This window comes from Dendrobium catenatum, unplaced genomic scaffold (genome assembly GCF_001605985.2).
Source record: "Dendrobium catenatum unplaced genomic scaffold, ASM160598v2 fragScaff_scaffold_853, whole genome shotgun sequence".
NCBI lineage: Eukaryota > Viridiplantae > Streptophyta > Magnoliopsida > Asparagales > Orchidaceae > Dendrobium > Dendrobium catenatum.
The window spans coordinates 8,076,137-8,096,366 of record NW_021319315.1 but is presented as its reverse complement, the minus strand read 5'-3'; the positions used below and the strand labels follow the sequence as shown (position 1 = coordinate 8,096,366).

Here is a 20,230-nt window from a genome sequence, read left to right as displayed (position 1 = left end):
TCGGGACCAACAAGGGGTAGTACAGGAATATTCACCTGTTGTCCATCGACTACGCCTTTCGGCCTGATCTTAGGCCCTGACTCAGGTGGGAGCAAGGTTCAACAACGACAGGCACACGGTACAGTCGTAAGGTGTAGGCAGACGCTCGTGCACGTGAGTGGAATCGCATGGGCGCTTAGGCTGGCCAAACGTGCAGTAGTTAGCATAGAGGTTGCATGGGCGAGTGTGGAAGGGCACATGTTTGTGTGCAGGAGCTAATGGGCACGGAAGTGTCAAGATCGGCATAGCAGGCATACGTACATCTTCGAGCATAGGGCTGCAAGCGAACGCTAAGCGTTCGAAGAGCTACTCGATGCTCGGTTCGATTAAAGCTTGTTTGTGATCGTTTAACTAATTAGACAAACAAACATGAACAACATTTTAAATACTCGATCCTTAAATAAACAAGCTTGAACACTAATGTTTTTGGTTCATTTATGTTCACGAACAACATCATTTGAAGTTTGTGAACGAGTTTGACACTAAGCTCGATAAAAAACTCGAATGGAGAGAAATGCAACATGTAAGCTTCATTTAAGAATATTTTCATAAAGATTAATTATATTTTCATTTTAAATAGAAAACTGATTTAATTATAAATTTAATTTTTTTAACAAAAGACATTTCACATTTGTCTATGTTTACTAGATTGTTTATTTAAAATGTTCATGAACAAATTTAATGTTTGTTTGTTTAATAAATTATTTGTTAAATATGTTCACGAACATAGCTCGTTAAGGCTTGTTTGTTTAAAGTTCGATAAACATTAAACGAATCAATCATGAACCAAACATGAACACCCTTAAATTAAACGAACCAAATATGAACATAAATAATAAAGCTCGAATCAAATACAAACCGAATTTAAACAAGCTAATGATAAACGAACTCAAACATGAACACTCACATACTCGGCTCGGCTTGGTTCGTTTGCAGCCCTATTCGAGTAGGAGTAGGGTGCTTGGGCGGCCTAGCACATGGACTTGTGGCTAGGCCAAAACGCGTGGTTTGGTTGCACTAGTGGGTCCTAGCGCATTTGAGTGCGGAACTTGGGTGGTTTGGTTAACCACCTTAGAGAGTTCCACTTGGGCCCAAATTCAGGAGGATTGAACCTTGAAATAAGGTGATCTCATTATCCAAATTTCACTTGAAATGGAATCCATTTGGTTCATCGACTAGGGCCCCTAAAATCCCTTTATAGATTTGACCTAGAACCATAATTAAATCATAATTAATTCAACTTAAATCCTAAAAATTCACATAAGGCCTCTATTTGCTCACAATTGAACCCTTAACCCATGAAAAATAAAAATCCCATCAAATCACCTATAATTTAATTTAGGGAAAATTGATAATTAATTCATTTAATTAATTAAAAATATTTAAAAATTCTAAAAAAATCCCTAAATGCATGGAAACATCCCCTTAGGTCAATCCTGACCTTTGGGGGTGATTCTAAGTGGCTTGAGACTAATTTGGATCAAAATCTAAAAATCAGATTTATTAGTTAATTATAGAAAATCATAAAATATTAAAACTTTGAAAAATCAAAAATAATTCTAGAAAAATCTAATTTAATAAAACTTATAGCCATTCAACTCTAATTAAAATTTAGCATTTTCTAAAAAAATGTTAAACCTCCAAAATTAAATCAAAGTTAAAAAGTCAACTTTTCGATTAATTGTAATTCAAAACTAGATCCAAAATTCAAAAAATTATTACTTAAGGTAGAAAATTTTAAATTGAGTAAACTCAAAGTCCAGTTACTTATCTTAAGGTGTAATATTTAAGAAAAATATTAAAAATTACAAAAATTACTTTAATTCTAAAAGTCAACTTTCAACCCTTTAATTAACATAATTAAATAACTCTAACAATTCCAAAAATTCTAAAATATTGATAATTCACTTAAAACTTCAGAAAATTCTAATTTAATCATTCAACTAGTAATCAATCAATTGAATTAAAATTCCAAAAATTCTAAAAATTTGATAATTCACTTAAAACTTCAGAAAATTCTAATTTAATCATTCAAACTAGTAATCAATCAATTGAATTAAAATTTTTCAACCTTTAATCCTTTACCGATTAAATAAATTTAATCAATCCTCGTTACTACTGGGTAACCCATGCCTACGAGAGAATATTAACTTAGCCCTGAAGATGAAATAAATTTCACGGTCTTGATGAGCAGCAAAGGTATAACCATTTAACCATTAAAATATATCTAAATGAACCTTTAGTTCATTAATATTTAAACTCAAATATATATTCACCCTTAAACCTTTAATAAATTCGAACATTATATAACTTCAAGAAATTATCCAACTTAGGATCCACCCCATCCATACAACATTTGGCAAACAATTTCAATGATTTGCTAGGACAACCAATTCTAGTCGATGCTAGGATGGTATTTACTTTTGCTGTTGTGTGCTAGATTTTTTGAGTTTTCATTGCATGTTGTAATTGAAATTTCATTGATGTGAGTATTTATTTACTTTAATTGTAAGATATAAATTTATTATGATGGGCGATAAAATACGCTGAGGTTAGGAATGATTTGGTTACTCACAGAGTTTTCTTCAGATGACCAGGCTCGTGTAGAGCAACTAAAGGTGGCTAAATTAATAATCATTATAACTACTATAGATGCTTTAGCTACTTAGCTCCTAAATAAATAAGAGCGTGACCAAATGTGATATACTTTTTAATGCAAATATGTAAAAGGCTTGTGATTGATTTGATTTTAAATACTTAGGATAACCCTATAGAAGAGTCTAAAATTTTTATTTTTATATTATTACAATTTGTTCAAAGTTAAGAATTGTGAAATATAGACATTTGAGTCAGGATATGTATGTCCAAATTTGGATTCCAAAGAGGAAAGGATACCCCTCAGGGGAGGATCCTTTTATATTTGGAAGCCCAAATTTAGATCATTTCATAACCCAAAGTGGAAAAAAATAACCTTCCCTTCAAAGGAAGGGTTTTCTTTCTCATTTGGGAATCCATATATAAAGAATCCAAGTAGCCCGAAGAGGAAATAGCTAAGGAATTGAAGATAAAGAGTATCCCACTCAAAGTCAATTTGCGTTGATCATCGGATTAGAATCAAGGTTTGTGGTTAGTGGTGCACTGCTACTTTTAATTTTTATAATTTCTAGGTTGTATTATATAAGCAGTTTGTCTATATATATTTAATTAATAATTTAATTTTTTTGATATATTTGATATAATATGATTGGGATTAGGGTTACCTACTTTTCCTAATTTTTTTGGGCAATTGACATGCTATTCTTATTTTAGCTTGGATTTTTAGAGACTTGTGAGGGTACTCAAAATTTTTTTTTTTACTTAAATTTAAATAAAATATCTAGACTAATATAGAAACTCTAACGACCTAAGAAGTAAGCCCGGGACCATTAGGAGTTAGTATAAGCATAATATTTACTTCTCTTCCTTGTTTGGCACCTCCTTGCCTCCGGGTTCTATTAGAACACCTAACTTTTGAGGGTGTAGATCTGTCAAGGGGATATTATATAATCTCTAAAAAAAAGATTTTTAAGCCTTTTTAAAAATTTCTTTATATTCTATTTATGCATTTAATTGAGTAGATCAACATGCATTGTATTAGAAATAAATTAAATGACACTAAAATTTTAACTGGATTAAATTCAAGCATTATTACCCAGCATAAGTCAAGGGACTAATTAGGATCCGCTCTAGATGTTAGTCCTAATTCTCAAAATACTTTGATAATAATGTCCTTGCCACTTTTTCATAAAAATGAGAATACTATTATAATCAAGATAAAATTTTTAATTTCATTATCTGAACCCATTAAGGAATAATATATTCGTCTCTTTGGGTGATATATCATTCTTAGTAACGTATTTGATTTTGAGACTAAAATAATGATTTTAAATTCTCCATAGAAGATTAAAATTTTCAAAACATCTTTTCAAATTCACACCAACATCTTCTTATCATGTTCACCTATTTTCTTGAATGGTGTAGGTTTATATTCAAAAAGTGTTTTTTCAGACTACTTAATCATTTATTAATGACCAACTATGCAATCATATCAGTAAATTTTAATACCCCCTTAATTACAATTGAAGTTGCTCCTGCTTCTTTCTCAAAAAGAAATTCTTTTTTCCTTTTGATCCATCAGTTCCTCTAGTATAATCATTTTTCCTAATTAGGTTCATAAATATTAAAAATATACTGCATATTCAATTATGTATGCAACATATGTACACGTATGCAAGACATTACCCCATGTCTACGCCACTCATGATCAATCATACAACTTTGGTTATAATTTAATTCTTTCAAGAATTGTTGCTATGATACTAAAATTACGACGCCCAAGCTATATATATATATATAATCATCAACCAGAGTTTACTAATTTCATCCCATATAATATAAACAATGAAAAATATAAATATGTTGTTATTCATCTAGCATTTACATATTAATTCATAATCCAAAATAATATATACAATAGTCATGTTATTCAATCCAAATAACTCCTTAGTAAAACATATTAGGACCACAAAATGAAGAACTAATAGAGCGGAAAGAAAATCTAAACTTGCTGCCCGTATTAACCTCGCTCCATTAGTCTCATCTTTCACTAGTCTTATATATCATCATCATTATCAGTCATCAGTCATTAGTCTCCACTCATCAGTCTTATCAATCATTGGTCTTCTCAATCATATTAATATCAATCTCACCTATCTTATATAGCACATCAATTCATTCAAATTCTTATTCTTACATGTATATCATAATAACATACATCCTATAGACATCATATGTAATTATCATAATATATAAATCTACCCAATGTGCTCATCAATATGTAAGTATTATACTAAAATATATGTCATGCCAAATGAGCAGTAAGTAGTAACCATATGCATGTTATGTATCTCATATACAGATTTAGTATATTAGCTCATAATCATTTTGCACTCAGTATTTACCAATCTATTTCAAATAAAATGTCATGAGTATGACACTATTAATAATGCATATATAAAACTATTAAATATTAAAGGTAGGATTGATAATATACAATATCTATAAATTCAATACAAATAATAAAGATAACTCCCCTAATAAAGAATGTTTATCCTTTAACAAATAACATCTACTCATCTCAATCAATGAACCTATATATTTAAATATAAATAATTACTAATTTTAAATTTAAATATAAACATCTTCAATTTTTTATTTTAATTTATATTTAATAAAAATTTAGTTTATATATAAATATATATATTTGATATAAATAATTGCTTTATGTTATATATTTAAGCATAATTTACATATATAAATTATATATAAATTTTACATTATAAAACTATATTTATAAAGTCATACAATATTATTTTTTAAGATTTTTTATTTTTCTCATTTAATTTCATATTTAGAAAAAGTTTTAGAATTTTAAAAAATATAAATAATTATTTTTATTTAAATAATTATAAATTTAAGAGGTTTAAAAATTATTATGATGATTTTTTATTTGAATATTATATACAAATTAATTTCAACAAATTCTCATTCAAATAATTTCATGTACACATTGTTGAAAGTTGAAACTAAAAATTATTAGTTGTTTAGTCCCATATAACTTAGGAGTTTTATGTTTTGTTGTTTATATACATTTTCTTGTATGCATGTGTTAAAAGCTCACATGGTATTATGACATAATGTAAGTAAAATTATTTATATTTAATATCTAATATAATTAAAATTTTGGAATTATGTTATTAAATTAAATATATGTTATTTAAATTAATTTAAAATTTAATTAAATATTTTATAGCTCACATGGAATTAAGAGCTCACATGGAATTAATATTATTAGTTGAACCGGCTGGTTCTTAAGAATCGAGACATGTTCAACGGTGATTCAAACTAGTTTGATACTAGACCAGTTCTTCAGGAGGACCGAACCGGCCATAAGACCGGTTCATGGTTGAAACGGTCGAACCAACCGGTCTGGTCTGGTTTCCAAAACAATGCTTAAAATTTTTTATACTAAAATTCGTCCTAGAAAACAATAAGAAAGCTATCCGAAATCAAGCCTAAGTGAAACATAATGATTAAAGTATAAATGTGAAGGTATAAGACATAAATATGATCAATGAAGAAGGTATAAATAATAGAAGATATTATAATATAACAATAATTAGATGGTGTACAAAAGGTAAAGATCATCAAATATAAAAATAGTTCAATGATGCTTACTATGCAGCAGAGTACAAGATGATGAAGACTTTATAATCATTATGATCAAAATTTACTCCTATATCAATATAGTTTATTTTTTATATGGGTGATAGTTATTTCTCAGCAATAATAATAATGTACAAAACTTCATAGGAATTTGTACATGTAGCATGATAAAGCTAATCTTCGCATTGTATAATTTTAACCAAGTGAAATATTATGTATATATTAAGTATATCATAATAAATTATCAACAAATAAAGTATATGGGTGATAGTTATTTCTCAGCAATAATAATAATGTACAAAACTTCATAGGAATTTGTACATGTAGCAAGCTAATCTTCGCATTGTATAATTTTAACCACGTGAAATATTATGTATAAATTAAGTATATCATAATAAATTATTAACAAATAAAGAATAAAAGAAATGTCAAAAAAGATTGTCCTAATGAGGAAGTGTATCATTATCCCTAACAAGTCAAGAGAATCTCATTCTCAGGAAATCCAACATATCGATTATGATCTTGATCTTTTTCACTTCAACACATGATGCGTTATAAAATCTATATTCAAAAGAATCTAGGCCAAACATTCAATAAATTAAACATCAAAATATTATCTATGCATTAAAATTAATTTTAAGCATTTGTAATAATTTATTTTAAAAGTATTACTTCTTTAAGTCCTGGAATATTCACGGAGGTAGAGAAGTATAAAGTTTAACGTCTTAGCTTTGTACGAAGATCCAGCACGCATACAGATAAAAAGAGAGAGTGCAACATTCATAAGATCAGACAACAATATTCTTACGTGGAAAATCCTGAATATGGGAAAAATCATGGTGAATGGCCCAGTTTGAATGAATCAACTACTATTTGTAGTTGATTGCAAATGAGGCCCTTCATTGGAGGGAAGACTTTGGCTTGATGTAACAAATATATAACATATAGAGTGTGTTAGATGGTGGGAAAAGAAGAATCATTGTTGACTTGTTCATTCGTTTAAAAGGAACATAGTCGGTGGGCGACGGAGGTCGGAAGGATCGTTATCTGGAGACGGAGATCGGAAGAACCATAGTCGGCGATGGAGGTCACAAGGACCGAACTTGGTGGGCGACAGAGGTCGGAAGGAACGTAGTTAGCGAGCGACGGAGGTCAGAAAGATTGTTGTTTAGTGATAGAGATCAGAAGGATAATTGACAGACGGAAATCCAGCATCGAGTAGAAACCTGGTAGCGGGCAAGATTTCATCATTGGATAGAAGTCTGACAAAAGTCCGGCGACGGACGGAAGTCTGACGTCGGGTAGAACTCCGATGAAAATTTGGTGATGGGTAAAAGTCCGACGACAAGCGGAAGTTCGGTGTCGGGTAGAGTCCGACGAAAGTCTGGTGACGGGCAGAAGTCCTACAACAGGCAGGAGTCCAACGTCGGTTATACATTTGGCGTCGGGTAGGAAACCGATGAAAATCCGGCAATGGGAGGAAGATTGTCGTCTATCAGTGGCCCGTAGGTGGCCGAGGAGAAGCTTGGTGGCAAGAGAAATTAAGTTTCTCTTGTTCATTCTCTTCTTTCACTTCTTTGCTTCTTGCTTGGAGTCCCTTCCTCCTCCCCCTCTCCGTGAATAATGAGTGGTCTATTTATAGTTTTCTAAGAGTGGCATGGCCAGTAAATATGACGAAGATCAAGGCAAAATTAGGAGTGGTTTGATTGGACGACCGATGTTGAAACCCTTGATCGTAAATTGATTACTAGAAATTAGAATGTCTGAATGATATCATAATTTGTTGATCTTTGGCTCATTGGATTCGTCTCGTCGAGCCGCTTGATTCGATTAGAAGCACGTCATGTTTGTGCTTCGGGTCTTTAATTTGAACTCATTTGAGCTCAAATTGAGTCAAATTTGGTGTGGTTGGGTTCATATTTTAGAAATGTTCAATTCGACCGTAAGTTTGCTGAAATTGAAGTTCATAAGGTCTTTGATTTAATTTTTGAAATTTTCAACTTGATTTTGCCTCAAGATTTATGCTCGATCAAGATAATTCTTTAAATAAATATGCTCTGATACCAATTGTGATAACCCCCAAGGATCTAACTTGGAAAAATTATTTTTTTAATCATTTAAACAATCAACTATCAGAGATATCTATATCATTCATCAGTAAATAACAGTACAACATAATCTATAATTTAGAACATCAATTACACATTTATATTCATTTCCAAAAGTCATTTACAATACTCATGATCTTCATAATTATTACGTATCCATCGTGTCCTGAGTGCAAAAAGTATCAATATATCAAAAAAAAAAAAAACCTGAAGAACCCTGATTAATCTCACACTCCTACTCCATTGCCCTGACCTAAAATCATTAACCACATATAATGAGCTTAAAAAGCTTAGTAGGTCACCAACCTACAACTGAAATCAAAGCACAATCAATGCAGAAACATAAATCAGTGCAATAATAGTAATCAATATATAATCAGTATCAATACAAAAACAGTAGAATCCACAATTATTAGTAGTGGAATAAGTAAACAGTAGAAAAACCCATAAATCTCAATGAACCAGTACATACATCAAATCTTTAAAGGAACCATCGTATCTATAACATCAGTCAATTCAATAGAGAAATTGTCGTATCTAAAATCTCAGTCAAATCATTAAGGAAATCATCTCCTTCAATAATATCAGTTGGTATTAAAAATCGTATAAAGCATCAAATCAACAGCGCTAGTAATTGTTGAAATCAGATTAATGAAATAAATCATATCGGAATGTACAGTTGTTATCCAATTATTCGATATTACGATCACATGCAATTTAGTTAATCTATATCACATGCTCAGTGGATCACATGCATAATGTCAGTACAGTGACTCAATGGTATCAGTGCCTTTATCGGTGTCTGTATCAATATCAGTAACAATCCAGGGACAGAATAATAATGCAATAATAGTGAAATCGTACAGTAATAGTAAATCTGTACCATATCAATAAATCCGTACAGTATCAGTAAGAACAATGCTTAAAACATGCATTTCAGTACAATAGTCATACTCAACAAGTATAAGCACTAGATATTACGATATTTTTCAGTCTTGTATTAGTATCAGTATCATTATCCATTAGCTCATTAAATAGAGTCATCACTCTTTGCCCGTCGACACAGTAATCATCTCCTTATAACTCACAATGAGTATCACATGAATCAGTAGAGGATAACACCAAATTATATTTAAAGGAAAGCTCGTCGGGCCACCATCATGTACAGGTCAATCAGTCTCAAACCAACAGTTCAACCAATCTTTACTTATCTTACACACACGGTCGTATCACATTAATATAACAGCGCTTTAAATCATATAACCACATTCATTTTCATCTCATCAATGCATTGTATCAAACAGACATAATTTAGCTTAATTTAGAGAACCCTTAAAATATTGTATGGTAGACATAAGTCATTGTAAAATATACAGTTTCAGAAAATTACCAAATTATTAAAGATCTTATAAAACAACATTTCAAAGCTTTTATTGTACTGAAGCACTATTTTTCAACATCTAGATAATGTTCTATTCGATAAAAACCCAACAGAATTCAGAATACCTGGTGAAAAATTTTAAGAAAATACTCAAAACGTGCAAAATCATAATCTCTATGACATACCAAAAGTTAAACGATAAAAATTTCGTCAATACAAAGATATGCATGTTTTTCGATAATGGAAACACAAATCTAAGTACAAAAATATCAAAACACAAAATCTTCAAAATGAGAAATAGGATATGAATTACTTACTGCGAGATAAGCAATTCTTCCAACTGTGTCGACGGACGAAAATCGCTCCGCGGCCTCGAAACCAAGCTTTTCTACCGCGGCGTCGACAAGTCTTGGGCGAACTGACGAATGGCGACTGGGCAAAGGCTGAGCACGTAGGGTCCATGCGAGTCGAGGTCAAGTCATTATGGATTCACGCGGACCAGCGGAGTCAACAAATGGAGAAGTCAGAGTGAGGCGGGGCTTGACAAGTCAAATGGAAATGACCAATTGACCCGAGTCGGCAGAGCTCCAACACGAGACTCGAGAGGCCAGACACGAGAGCACTAGCGCGGCAGGTTCGCATGCCCGCAGGAGCTCGTAGAAGCTCACACCTAGCGACAAAACCAGGTTAGGTCGCGTGAGATCCAAGTTAAACAAGTCGACCAACAGGTTGTCTGGTCAACCCGAACCCAACCCATTTTTCAAACGAATCAAAAATCCAAACCCAACCCATTTCACAAACGGGTTGACCTGAACACAAACTTTTAGGAGTCCAAGTCGGGTTTCAATTCGTGTCAATTTTTGACACCCCTAATAATATTAAGTAATATTAACAAATTTTTTATTTAATACTTAACATATCATATCAACCTTTTAACTTTTTTTCAAAGCTATATATATATATATATATATATCTTTAAATTTAAACTTTAAAGTTAAAAAAAAATCAAATAATAACAAATTTTTTAATAAAAATATTAAATTATAGATTAGCTCTTCCCCCTATTAAAACCCTAACAACATCTTCAAAAATTTTTTTTTTTTAATTTTCTAATGCTAAAAATCATAGTTGAATTTATTACATGAAAAAAAAAAACAAACCCAAACATAATCTTCTCTGTCATCTACTTGATTATCTATAATTCCGAAAACATACTAATTATTTCAATGGATATGAAATAGAAATCCAATTAGCATTCTACATAAAAAGTAATTAAGATCAAAGAAGAAAATCATATGGATTAGAAAAATGTAGAAATAACTGATAATTTATTCCGAGCTTTAGAAAAAAAAATCTGTACAAAAGAATAGCTTTTGACTGTACAAGATACATTAATCCAAGCGGTTGTTCAACTGTCATTTTCCTGATTTCAGCAAGCACGCATATATGCTATTTTCCTACCTAACGAAATCTATTTTCAACACATCATTGATTATTTTATCTGAGGCAGAACATGTGGAATGAACAACAAATAAGGAGTTGCCATTTGATAGCAGACAAAAATACTTTATATGAAACAGTTTCCATGGCCTTAACAAAGCAGCAGCTTCCCAAACACCCACGGGTCAGGCCACACAAGTTCCACATCACAAACATTAACCAGAAATTAATAAAGCTCATAGAGCCAACAGATTTCGCCATGGCTTCATTTGAAACAGCTTTCATATTGATTTTTAAAACGGCTTTTTAGTACAAAAATTTGTTGAACTAAAAAATTTTGTGCTGAAAAGCTGCTTTATAAAAAGATAGAAAACCATCCCAAAAGAAACCTATATGCTATATCATTTCTGTTTTGAAAGGTACAGAATTGTGGAGGATGACATGTCCAGCTATGAAAAATCTAAGCCATGACTACTGAATCAAACATTAACCACTACTCTCCAATGGCAAACAAGAACAAAGTTAATATATAAACCTGAATCTTTATCAAATCCATTGGTTAAAATACACCTGTAAGCCTTTCATCGAATCCATTAACAATTCTTAATGCACAACTACATAAAATACTTGTGTGTTCTTACAGAATCTAACCATCACTAACAATAGAAGTGCAAAAAATAATATGGATAGAACATTAATATGAATAGAAGTGCAAAAAAAATCATTTAAATTGAATTTAACATGTGTTTCATGCAACAGGAGGATCCACAAAATTAATCCTAAATTTTAAGATAAAGCTAATAATGATGATAATAAAAATCACATGATAAAAAGTTCATTCATATAGTATAAATTTTCTATTCCCCTAAGCATAATAAATAAATTCTTTTACACTTATATAATTTAACAACTTCTCTCATAAATCCTCAGAGTTATGCATCGCATAAAAGCTTTCACCCTCCATGTTTATAGTATAGAAGCTTCTCTTGTATATCATATCGTAGGAAACATATCATAAAAAATCATAGCATACTAAATTTGCTATAAACATTTCACCAATGGCCAATTAAATCGGTAACCCAACTTGATTTCTACGTAAAGGTGCTTCAGTTCACTGACACAAACCATATAAATCAAAGAATATCATTCTCGATAAAAATTGTCGAAAACGGATCAGTAAGATAGATGTGGCGGACTATTTGATGCATTGCTCGTTAGTGCAACCATAATGTTACTAATGTAGATGTCATACATAATAAGGGAGGAAGCAACAATTACAGGAGTAGGATATTTCAATATACGTCACAGTAATACTATAAATGCTACATTTTTCAAATAAATTCAGAATTAAAATAAATTTTTTATGATTTTCATGTCACAACTTTTGGCCTAACAAAAATAATTCTTCTACATACACAAATTTTTGCCCCAAGAATAAAAGAAACTCCATTTTTAATGTGAATTCATTTGGAGAATAAAGTATTAATCTATCTTAAGGCAAAGACTTTCTCTCCGCAATTTTTTTTAGCTAGTGATGGTATGTATACATAGCAATTGGTATCAGAATATAAGTTGATAAGAGCTAACTTTCACATGTACTTAATAAAAATATGACAACCTTAACTTGCTGCAAGAAAGTAGCCAATGCACAAATGTTGAACCTTTATCCTAACATGCAAATTTCACATCATATTTTCATACCAGTCATATTACAATGAAAAGTTGGAACAGGATGTAGCCATTAGAATAACAATTACAACCAAATGCCATTGTGAACAAGAAAGCATCAATAAACTTTCAACAGGCGACATGGCACAAAAATACTCATAAAGAAACCTGTAGCACACAATTCTTCATTTTTAAAATGAAGGAGATAGTGCAGTTATCAAAACATTACTCCAAACCACCATGAGGAACAAGAATATAAAAATAGGTTACTTCAAGTGATTTTCTCAATGTCTTTTCATAACTTCTGCAAGAAGGCGAACACTATTTTACTTGCTCAAAGTATTTGTAAGTCTAAAACATCATTAAATCATCATAATTAATTAATTTAGAAAATTCTAAGGTAAACCAGAACAATTGAACAACAAATAAGATGTTGTCATTTGATAAATAGGTATTATCTAAAACAGTTTCCATGACCTAAACAAAGGAGAAGCTTCCCAAACGCCACAATTCAGGTATTAGAAACAATCCCCTCATTTAAAATATCTACCCTAATTCACCAACAAGAAAATGTGCCTTAAATATCTGGATTCATAACACAGCACATATATTAAACTGATTTCGAACACAGAATACACATATAATTTCCATTTTAAAAGGCACAGAATTATACACGAGATAATAGGTTCATCAATGAAAAACTTAGACATAACTACTGAATCTATCATTAACCAGTAACAAGCAACAAACAAGAACTAATTGACTTAGGAGCAACAATTTCACAGCAATAGCATAAAAAGCACCAACTGAAACTAAACATGACAGAAGCTACAGTTACTAGATCAAACCACAGTGGCACTACTGCTGAATATAGTAGTAAGCGAGAGGATCACCCGCCGGGGCAGGGGCAGTCATTACAGATGGTCTTCCAATATCCTCGTTACCCTCTTCCCTGGGCACTATATCAACCAAGAAATCAAACACATCCGTCCTAGTGATGGCCGCAGCAATATCGTTCTTTTGAAGAGTACGGCGCTTGTTCTCTTCAGCATGGGCCCAGGACCTATGGGTTAGTTCAAGAATGAACATTTCACATGCCCGAGCAAAGACCACCGGAGCCTCAGCTGCAATCATCCTAACATCCTCATCAGCCTTCATAATCTTCTTGATCCGAGCAAGAGGGAGGCTATGATTCTTGAAGTCACTAGTCTGGTCGATTTCTCGGTACTGATCTGCCCAGAACATCTGGAGCTGCTGCTGCTGCTGTTGCTGCTGTTGTTGCTGATGGTGGTAGAGTTGCGGATAAGCCTGGTAGGGGACATTAGCACCAACGCCCATCGGCGCCTGAGATCCGTGGCCCTGCTGATCCATATCGGGTCCTGTTGCAGAGGTTAAAAGAAGTTTTCAATTCATATATTCGGCATAAAAGATTTTGAAAAAAAGGAGATGGGCGGAAAGGTTGTTTCTAGGAGGGAAGTAGTTTCTAGGGTTAGGGTTTCGGAGATGAAAATCAGAAGAAAAGTATGCGGGCGGAAATCTGTGAGATCAGCTGAGAACCTTTAAAATGACGCGCGGATGAGAGATTTAGCCCTTGGGAATTCGCTCAAAAACGTCTCGAAGACGGAAAAAGTAGAATCAGCGTCGAAGACGAAGATTGGCGGAACGGACCGGCTTAGTTGAAAAGGAAGGTCAAATTTTAAGAAGGGTGTTTTTTAAATTTAGCCTAAGGAGCCTACTGAAAAATTAATTTAAAACGGAGCAAAGTCGTCAAATATTTTGGGGTATTGTAAATACGCTAAGGGGCTGTTTGGTTGCCTGAATTAGGACGATAAAGTAAAATAAATACATGTATTTACTAAATTAGGCTGTTTGGTTAATTTTGAGCGGAACAAAAGTAACTCATCCCATGCATTAGGCGTGTAATAGGGAGGCTGTTTTGCGTGAATTAGAAACCCGCTCATATCGAGCTGGTTACAAATTCGCTCGACGAAGATTTTCTCCGCGTCGTTGCTGTTCATCTTCATTGCTTCGCAGGTGGTGTAAGATTGCACGAGAGGCTTCTTCTGCTCCTTTGTTCTTCTCAGACTTCGCGCGACTACGTTCCCTTTGCTGGCCTGTCCGATTGGAAGCTTCGCCATTTTCATCGGAGGTAAAGACGGGAGCTCGATTTCGCATCATCGTCGTTACTGTTCGGCTTCATTGCTTCGCACAAGGTGTAAGATTGCACGAGAGGCTTCTAGGGCTCCCTCTCGTGTTTTTTTTTTTTATAAATCAAACTCCCTCTACGTCTCCATCTCGTTTTTTCGCGATACCTCCTGAGTCCTGGCCCTGTCTGCTCCCAGTTCGTGAAAAGCCCCAAGTATGCCCATCTCCTGCTGCTCGCGAGACCTGGCTTCGACCTCCTCTCTACCGTTCGCAAGCCCTAGGACCGAAGCCTAGCCCCAGTCTCCCTCGCCATTCGCAAGAAGCCCCCTTTGCCCGTCGCTCCCAGGTCCATCTCCTTCTCCTCTCTCGGCTTTCTTGCGTGAATCCCAGGCCGAGCCCCTCAAAGACAAGCAGGCTGAATGGGAGGTCATATTTGGGAATTTTTAATGATGTTGACGGTTCATATTCAGCTCTTGATACTCCTTTTACTGATGTTGGCAATGTTGTAAGCTGTGATCACTCTATGATTGTCCTTTTGTAGCTTTCATTTTGAAATAGTTTTTCTGAATAATGCTTTCAAGCCTTAACTCTGTGAAAATGAATTTGTCAGTTTGCGTTAAGTCTAATTTGAACAGGTTGCTGGATCGAATTGCTTGTTTATTGAAGGAGCATCTGCATCACACGCAATATCTGTATTTATAAAATATCAGTTTTTGCAATTGTTTCCAGTTTTGTTCTCAAAATTGTTCTTATTATGCCAGCTTTATGTTGCGTATGAATTTTAATCACTAGATCAAATTGAAGGGACCGTCGGAATTTGTCAGAAAATGACATTATTGGATTTCACTATTTATGCTAGCATGTAGGCAAAACAAAATTTGCACAATGAATACAAAACAGATAATTTGTTAAATTTGATGAGGTATAGACCTGTTGACCGACTGCAATCTCACTATTTGGTCATCTTGCTTGGCTATGCTGCCAATCAGAACACCGCTTGCTTGGCTTAGACATGACCAATGGCTGCCTTCAGCAACATCTCCATCCCAAAACATATCAGGCAGATAAACCATACCGGCAGCTTATTGGAGATGCGTTTAAAGATTGCTCTTGACGTGGCTCGTGCCTTGAGTTTTCCATGAACACTCCATCCCTCCAGTCATCCATAGGGACTTCAAGAGCAGTATTGGATTAGTTGAAATTTTGGTTTCTTAAAGATTTACCTATTTATAAAAACTTAAATTTTTTCTTTGCCTTAGTTATTCATGAGCTTCTACTTTTCTGTCTTCGAAACTAGAGAGTCTGTCCCCTGTGAGAATCATAAACTAATTGGCTTGTGAAAATTTGTAATTATTTAACATACTTAGCTGAAAGTTGGTGCCTTAGTTTTTTGTTGACTTTAATTTATTAATTATGTTGATTTTCATCATTGATTATTTAGCCAACCATTATTGAAATTTTTGAGATTTATAGCATTCATTTGTGTGAAGAAATTTTGATATTTTGGGTAAATTTTTTAGTAAATTATCACTTATGTAGAGAATTTTGAATTTTTATTTTAAAAAAATTTTGTACAAAAAAATTGCTTTTATGAAATAGTTAAAATTTGTACGAAATGAAGCCTTAGGATTTTGTTATCGACGGCTTTCTTACTGTTTTTTTTAAAATAATTTTTTGGTACAAAATTTTTTAACAAAATTTTATGTAGTAAGAAGCGTTTTATTAAAGCAATAAAAAAGTTTTCCCAAATGAAGACTTAATTTTGTTTAGGATGATTTTTTTATTGCTCTTAAAGCCATTTTCCAGTGTAAATGTAAAAATTAAAAATTTTTAAATTGAAAGTTGTTTTAAGAAGCAATAAGATAACGTCGTCCCAAATGAAGTCCTTATATCATATAATTAATTAATTAAGCCCATCTCAAATTTAGAGGTGTTAAAATAAATTATTAATTATAAAAAGCCGCTTTTACTTTACTCTGGTTCTACCTAACCAAACACGGAAACAATTCTCCTGCATTTATTTTCCAAACAACCAAACAATCTCAAAGTATTCAGAATACATTGCATTTACTTTACACTGCATTTCTTTTTCAGGCAACCAAACGTCCCCTTAATCAATTGGCTAAATCTGAATGCACTTTATGATTTAGCGTATTCTGCTCAAAATAAAAAAAAAATTAATATAAATTAGAGAGAAAGAAAGAGAGCAAGAGATAGAGAGAGAGGAGGGAGAAAACGGGAAGAGAGCAATAATAAGAATAAGAGAGAGATGGGGAGAGAGATGATCACATATTATTTTCGTATATAATATTATATGAATATTCTCTTTTATTTATTATTTTTAACTATTATTTAAATATTATTTAATTCAATTTTTTAAATAATTGTTTAAAATTTTTTAATTAAAATAAATTATTATACATACATTTATTTTAATTTAAATTTTGTAGTCTATTATATATATATATATATATATATGCAATATTAGATAAAAAAATAATATTTATTAAAAAAAGTAATTTATATTTTTAGCAAAATTTTAAACTATATTTTATTCAAAATTATATAATATTTTTTAAATTTTATTAAAAATATAAAAAATGTAATACATTTTCCAAAAAACTTAAAATCGTATCAAAATTTTATTTTAATATTTCAAAATTAAAATTTCTTTCTAATAAAATTTTGATAAAAAATATATTAAATTTTTAATAAAATATTATTTTTATATAATATTGCATATATTAAATGATCTAAAAAATTTAAATTAAAATAAAATTATGTATAATCATTTATTTTAATTATTTTTAAATTTATTTAATTAATTAAATTACCAAAATTTAAATATTAATTAAAAGATATTTAAAATATATTCATATAACATTGTGTAAGAAAATGATATCTCCTCATCTCCCTTACTTTTACTTTTCCAGTGGCTCTCTCTCTCTCTCTTCCCGTTTCTCTCTCTCACTCCCTGTTTCTATCTCTCTCTACATTTTATTTAATTAATTAAATTACCAAAATTTAAATATTAATTAAAAGATATTTAAAATATATTCATATAACATTGTGTAAGAAAATGATATCTCCTCATCTCCCTTACTTTTACTTTTCCAGTGGCTCTCTCTCTCTCTCTTCCCGTTTCTCTCTCTCACTCCCTGTTTCTATCTCTCTCTACATTTATATTATTTATTTATTTTGAGTAGAATACGCTAAATCATAAAGTGTATTCAGATTCAGCCAATTCATTTAGCTTATTTGAAATGCGCCAAAAATATTTGACGATTTTGCTCTTTTTTAAATTAATTTTTTAGTACGCTTCTTATGCTAATTTTAAAAAATAGTGAGTTCATTCTTAAAATTTTACCGAAAAGGAATGCCCCGACCTTCCAAGTGCCTAGAGTTTAGAGGTGCAAACGACTCAAAGTTAAGTCGAGTTAAAGGTTGTTCGAGTCTAAATCATTAATTATATAGGTGGCTCGAGCTCGACTCATGTGTCAAAATCTCAGGCTCATATTGGGCTCATTAGTTCAAACTCGAATAGTGAGCTTGAGCACGACTCGATTACAAGTTTGATTATAAGCTCGAATTGATTATTTTTTATGAATTTTTCACATTCAAAAATGATGTTTTTAATAAAATTTTCAATTTTCACCATTAAAAAGTGCATTACAAGTTACTTGAAAAAATATGAGGGCATTTAGATAATATCTAATATAAAGCAATAAAAAAAAATTACATTCTCTTGACAAGAACAAATCACAAGGATATCGTATTAATAAAAATAATAACATGAATCCATAAAGGTTAGCATGGTGCCATGCAGGGGCGGAGGGAGGGGGGGCAAGGGGGGGCACGTGCCCCCCCTAAAATTTTTTAATTTTTTTGTTTCATGGATGGCTGCATGCGAGTATGTGACAAGAGCTTAAAGCATTTTTTTTTTTGAGAAAAGAAATAGATTTAGGTATAATTATTTAGTCACCATTTTTATTACATATAGTATATTCATAAAAAAAATATTTATCAAATTTATTGATCAAAATTTTTTTGGTCAAAATGAATCTTAAAAGTATTTTATTTATTTTAAGATATGTGTAATATACATTTTAATTGAATTTTTTATGTTTTGCACTCATTTTAAAGCAAATTTAAATGTGGTGGATTAATTTACATAAACAATTAGCATTATTTTTATAAATAATAAGACCTAACAATTTCATAATTTAACATGCAAGAATATGCCTTAGGCTTTGTTCGGAATAATTTTCTTATGAATTTTCACAATAATTATTTTATAAAAAATTTCACTGGCAAAAGTATCATATCACAGGCCCAAACAGAGACTGCTTCTAAATGGCTTGCGTTCCCTCGACACAAACTGCTTGCTTCGTTTTCTCCTATGCTCATCTCTCGCAACTCACAATCTCGAGCACAGTTTTCCTTTTCGTTTTCGCTCCTCTCTCGCCATATTATTTGCATTCTTAATTTTGATATTACAACTCTTAGCTCCAGTAATTAATAAGACGGAAAACGGAACTATTTTAATGTATTTTGACATTCAAGATGAGATGACAAACCGCCATAAAATTGACCGCCGGAAAATAAACTGTCAGAAAATCGCTGGAAAATTATGTCGGTAATGGGTGCTTTTCCTGTAGTATTTAATTTAGGCCCCCCCTGAATAAAGTTTCTATTTAATTTAGCCCCCCCCCTGAATAAAGTTTCTGGCTCCGCCACTGGTGCCATGGTCCAAGAGTCTAGCAATCATTCATGGCTATTGAGACAATCATAATAAAATGAAAGATTTAAAATAGTCAATAATGTAGGATCAAATTACAAATTTCCCAAAGCATAATCATATATAATGTCTCAAACAGCTCTTAAGAAAATATAGTACGACCAAATTACAAGTTTCCCATATCTTCTTCATCTTCATCTACCTACAAAGCTGCAATTAAAAAGAAGAACCCCTTACTAAGGAATCGGTACTTAAATGAAATGATTATTTATTGTCTCATTTGCCAAATAGTGAAGTACAAATTCAAATGTTTGATCGAAAATAAATAATTTTTCATCAACTCAGAATATGGCAGAGACGGCACAACTATTGTTTCTACAAACAGTTACATATGGATCTAACGACTAATCTACAAATAACATGATTCTATTATTGACATACAAGAAC

At 31.9% G+C, this 20,230-nt stretch overlaps 1 protein-coding gene across 2 annotated transcripts; it reads right to left on the bottom strand.

The window, feature by feature from the left end:
* Positions 1–13,490: 13,490 nt before the first annotated feature.
* On the bottom strand, positions 13,491–14,618 carry LOC110101311 (nuclear transcription factor Y subunit C-9-like). 2 transcript variants are annotated; one of them, XM_020829166.2, is made up of 2 exons: positions 14,458–14,618; positions 13,491–14,279 (listed from the first exon to the last, which is right to left on the bottom strand). In XM_020829166.2, exon 2 carries the CDS (start codon positions 14,269–14,271, stop codon positions 13,759–13,761), a length of 513 nt encoding a protein of 170 aa, XP_020684825.1. In that variant the 5' UTR covers positions 14,272–14,279; positions 14,458–14,618; the 3' UTR covers positions 13,491–13,758. The 2 variants fall into 2 exon arrangements, with proteins under 2 accessions (XP_020684825.1, XP_020684826.1); XM_020829167.2 differs by having other exon boundaries at positions 13,491–14,291; positions 14,458–14,610.
* Between the last annotated feature and the right edge of the window lie 5,612 nt (positions 14,619–20,230).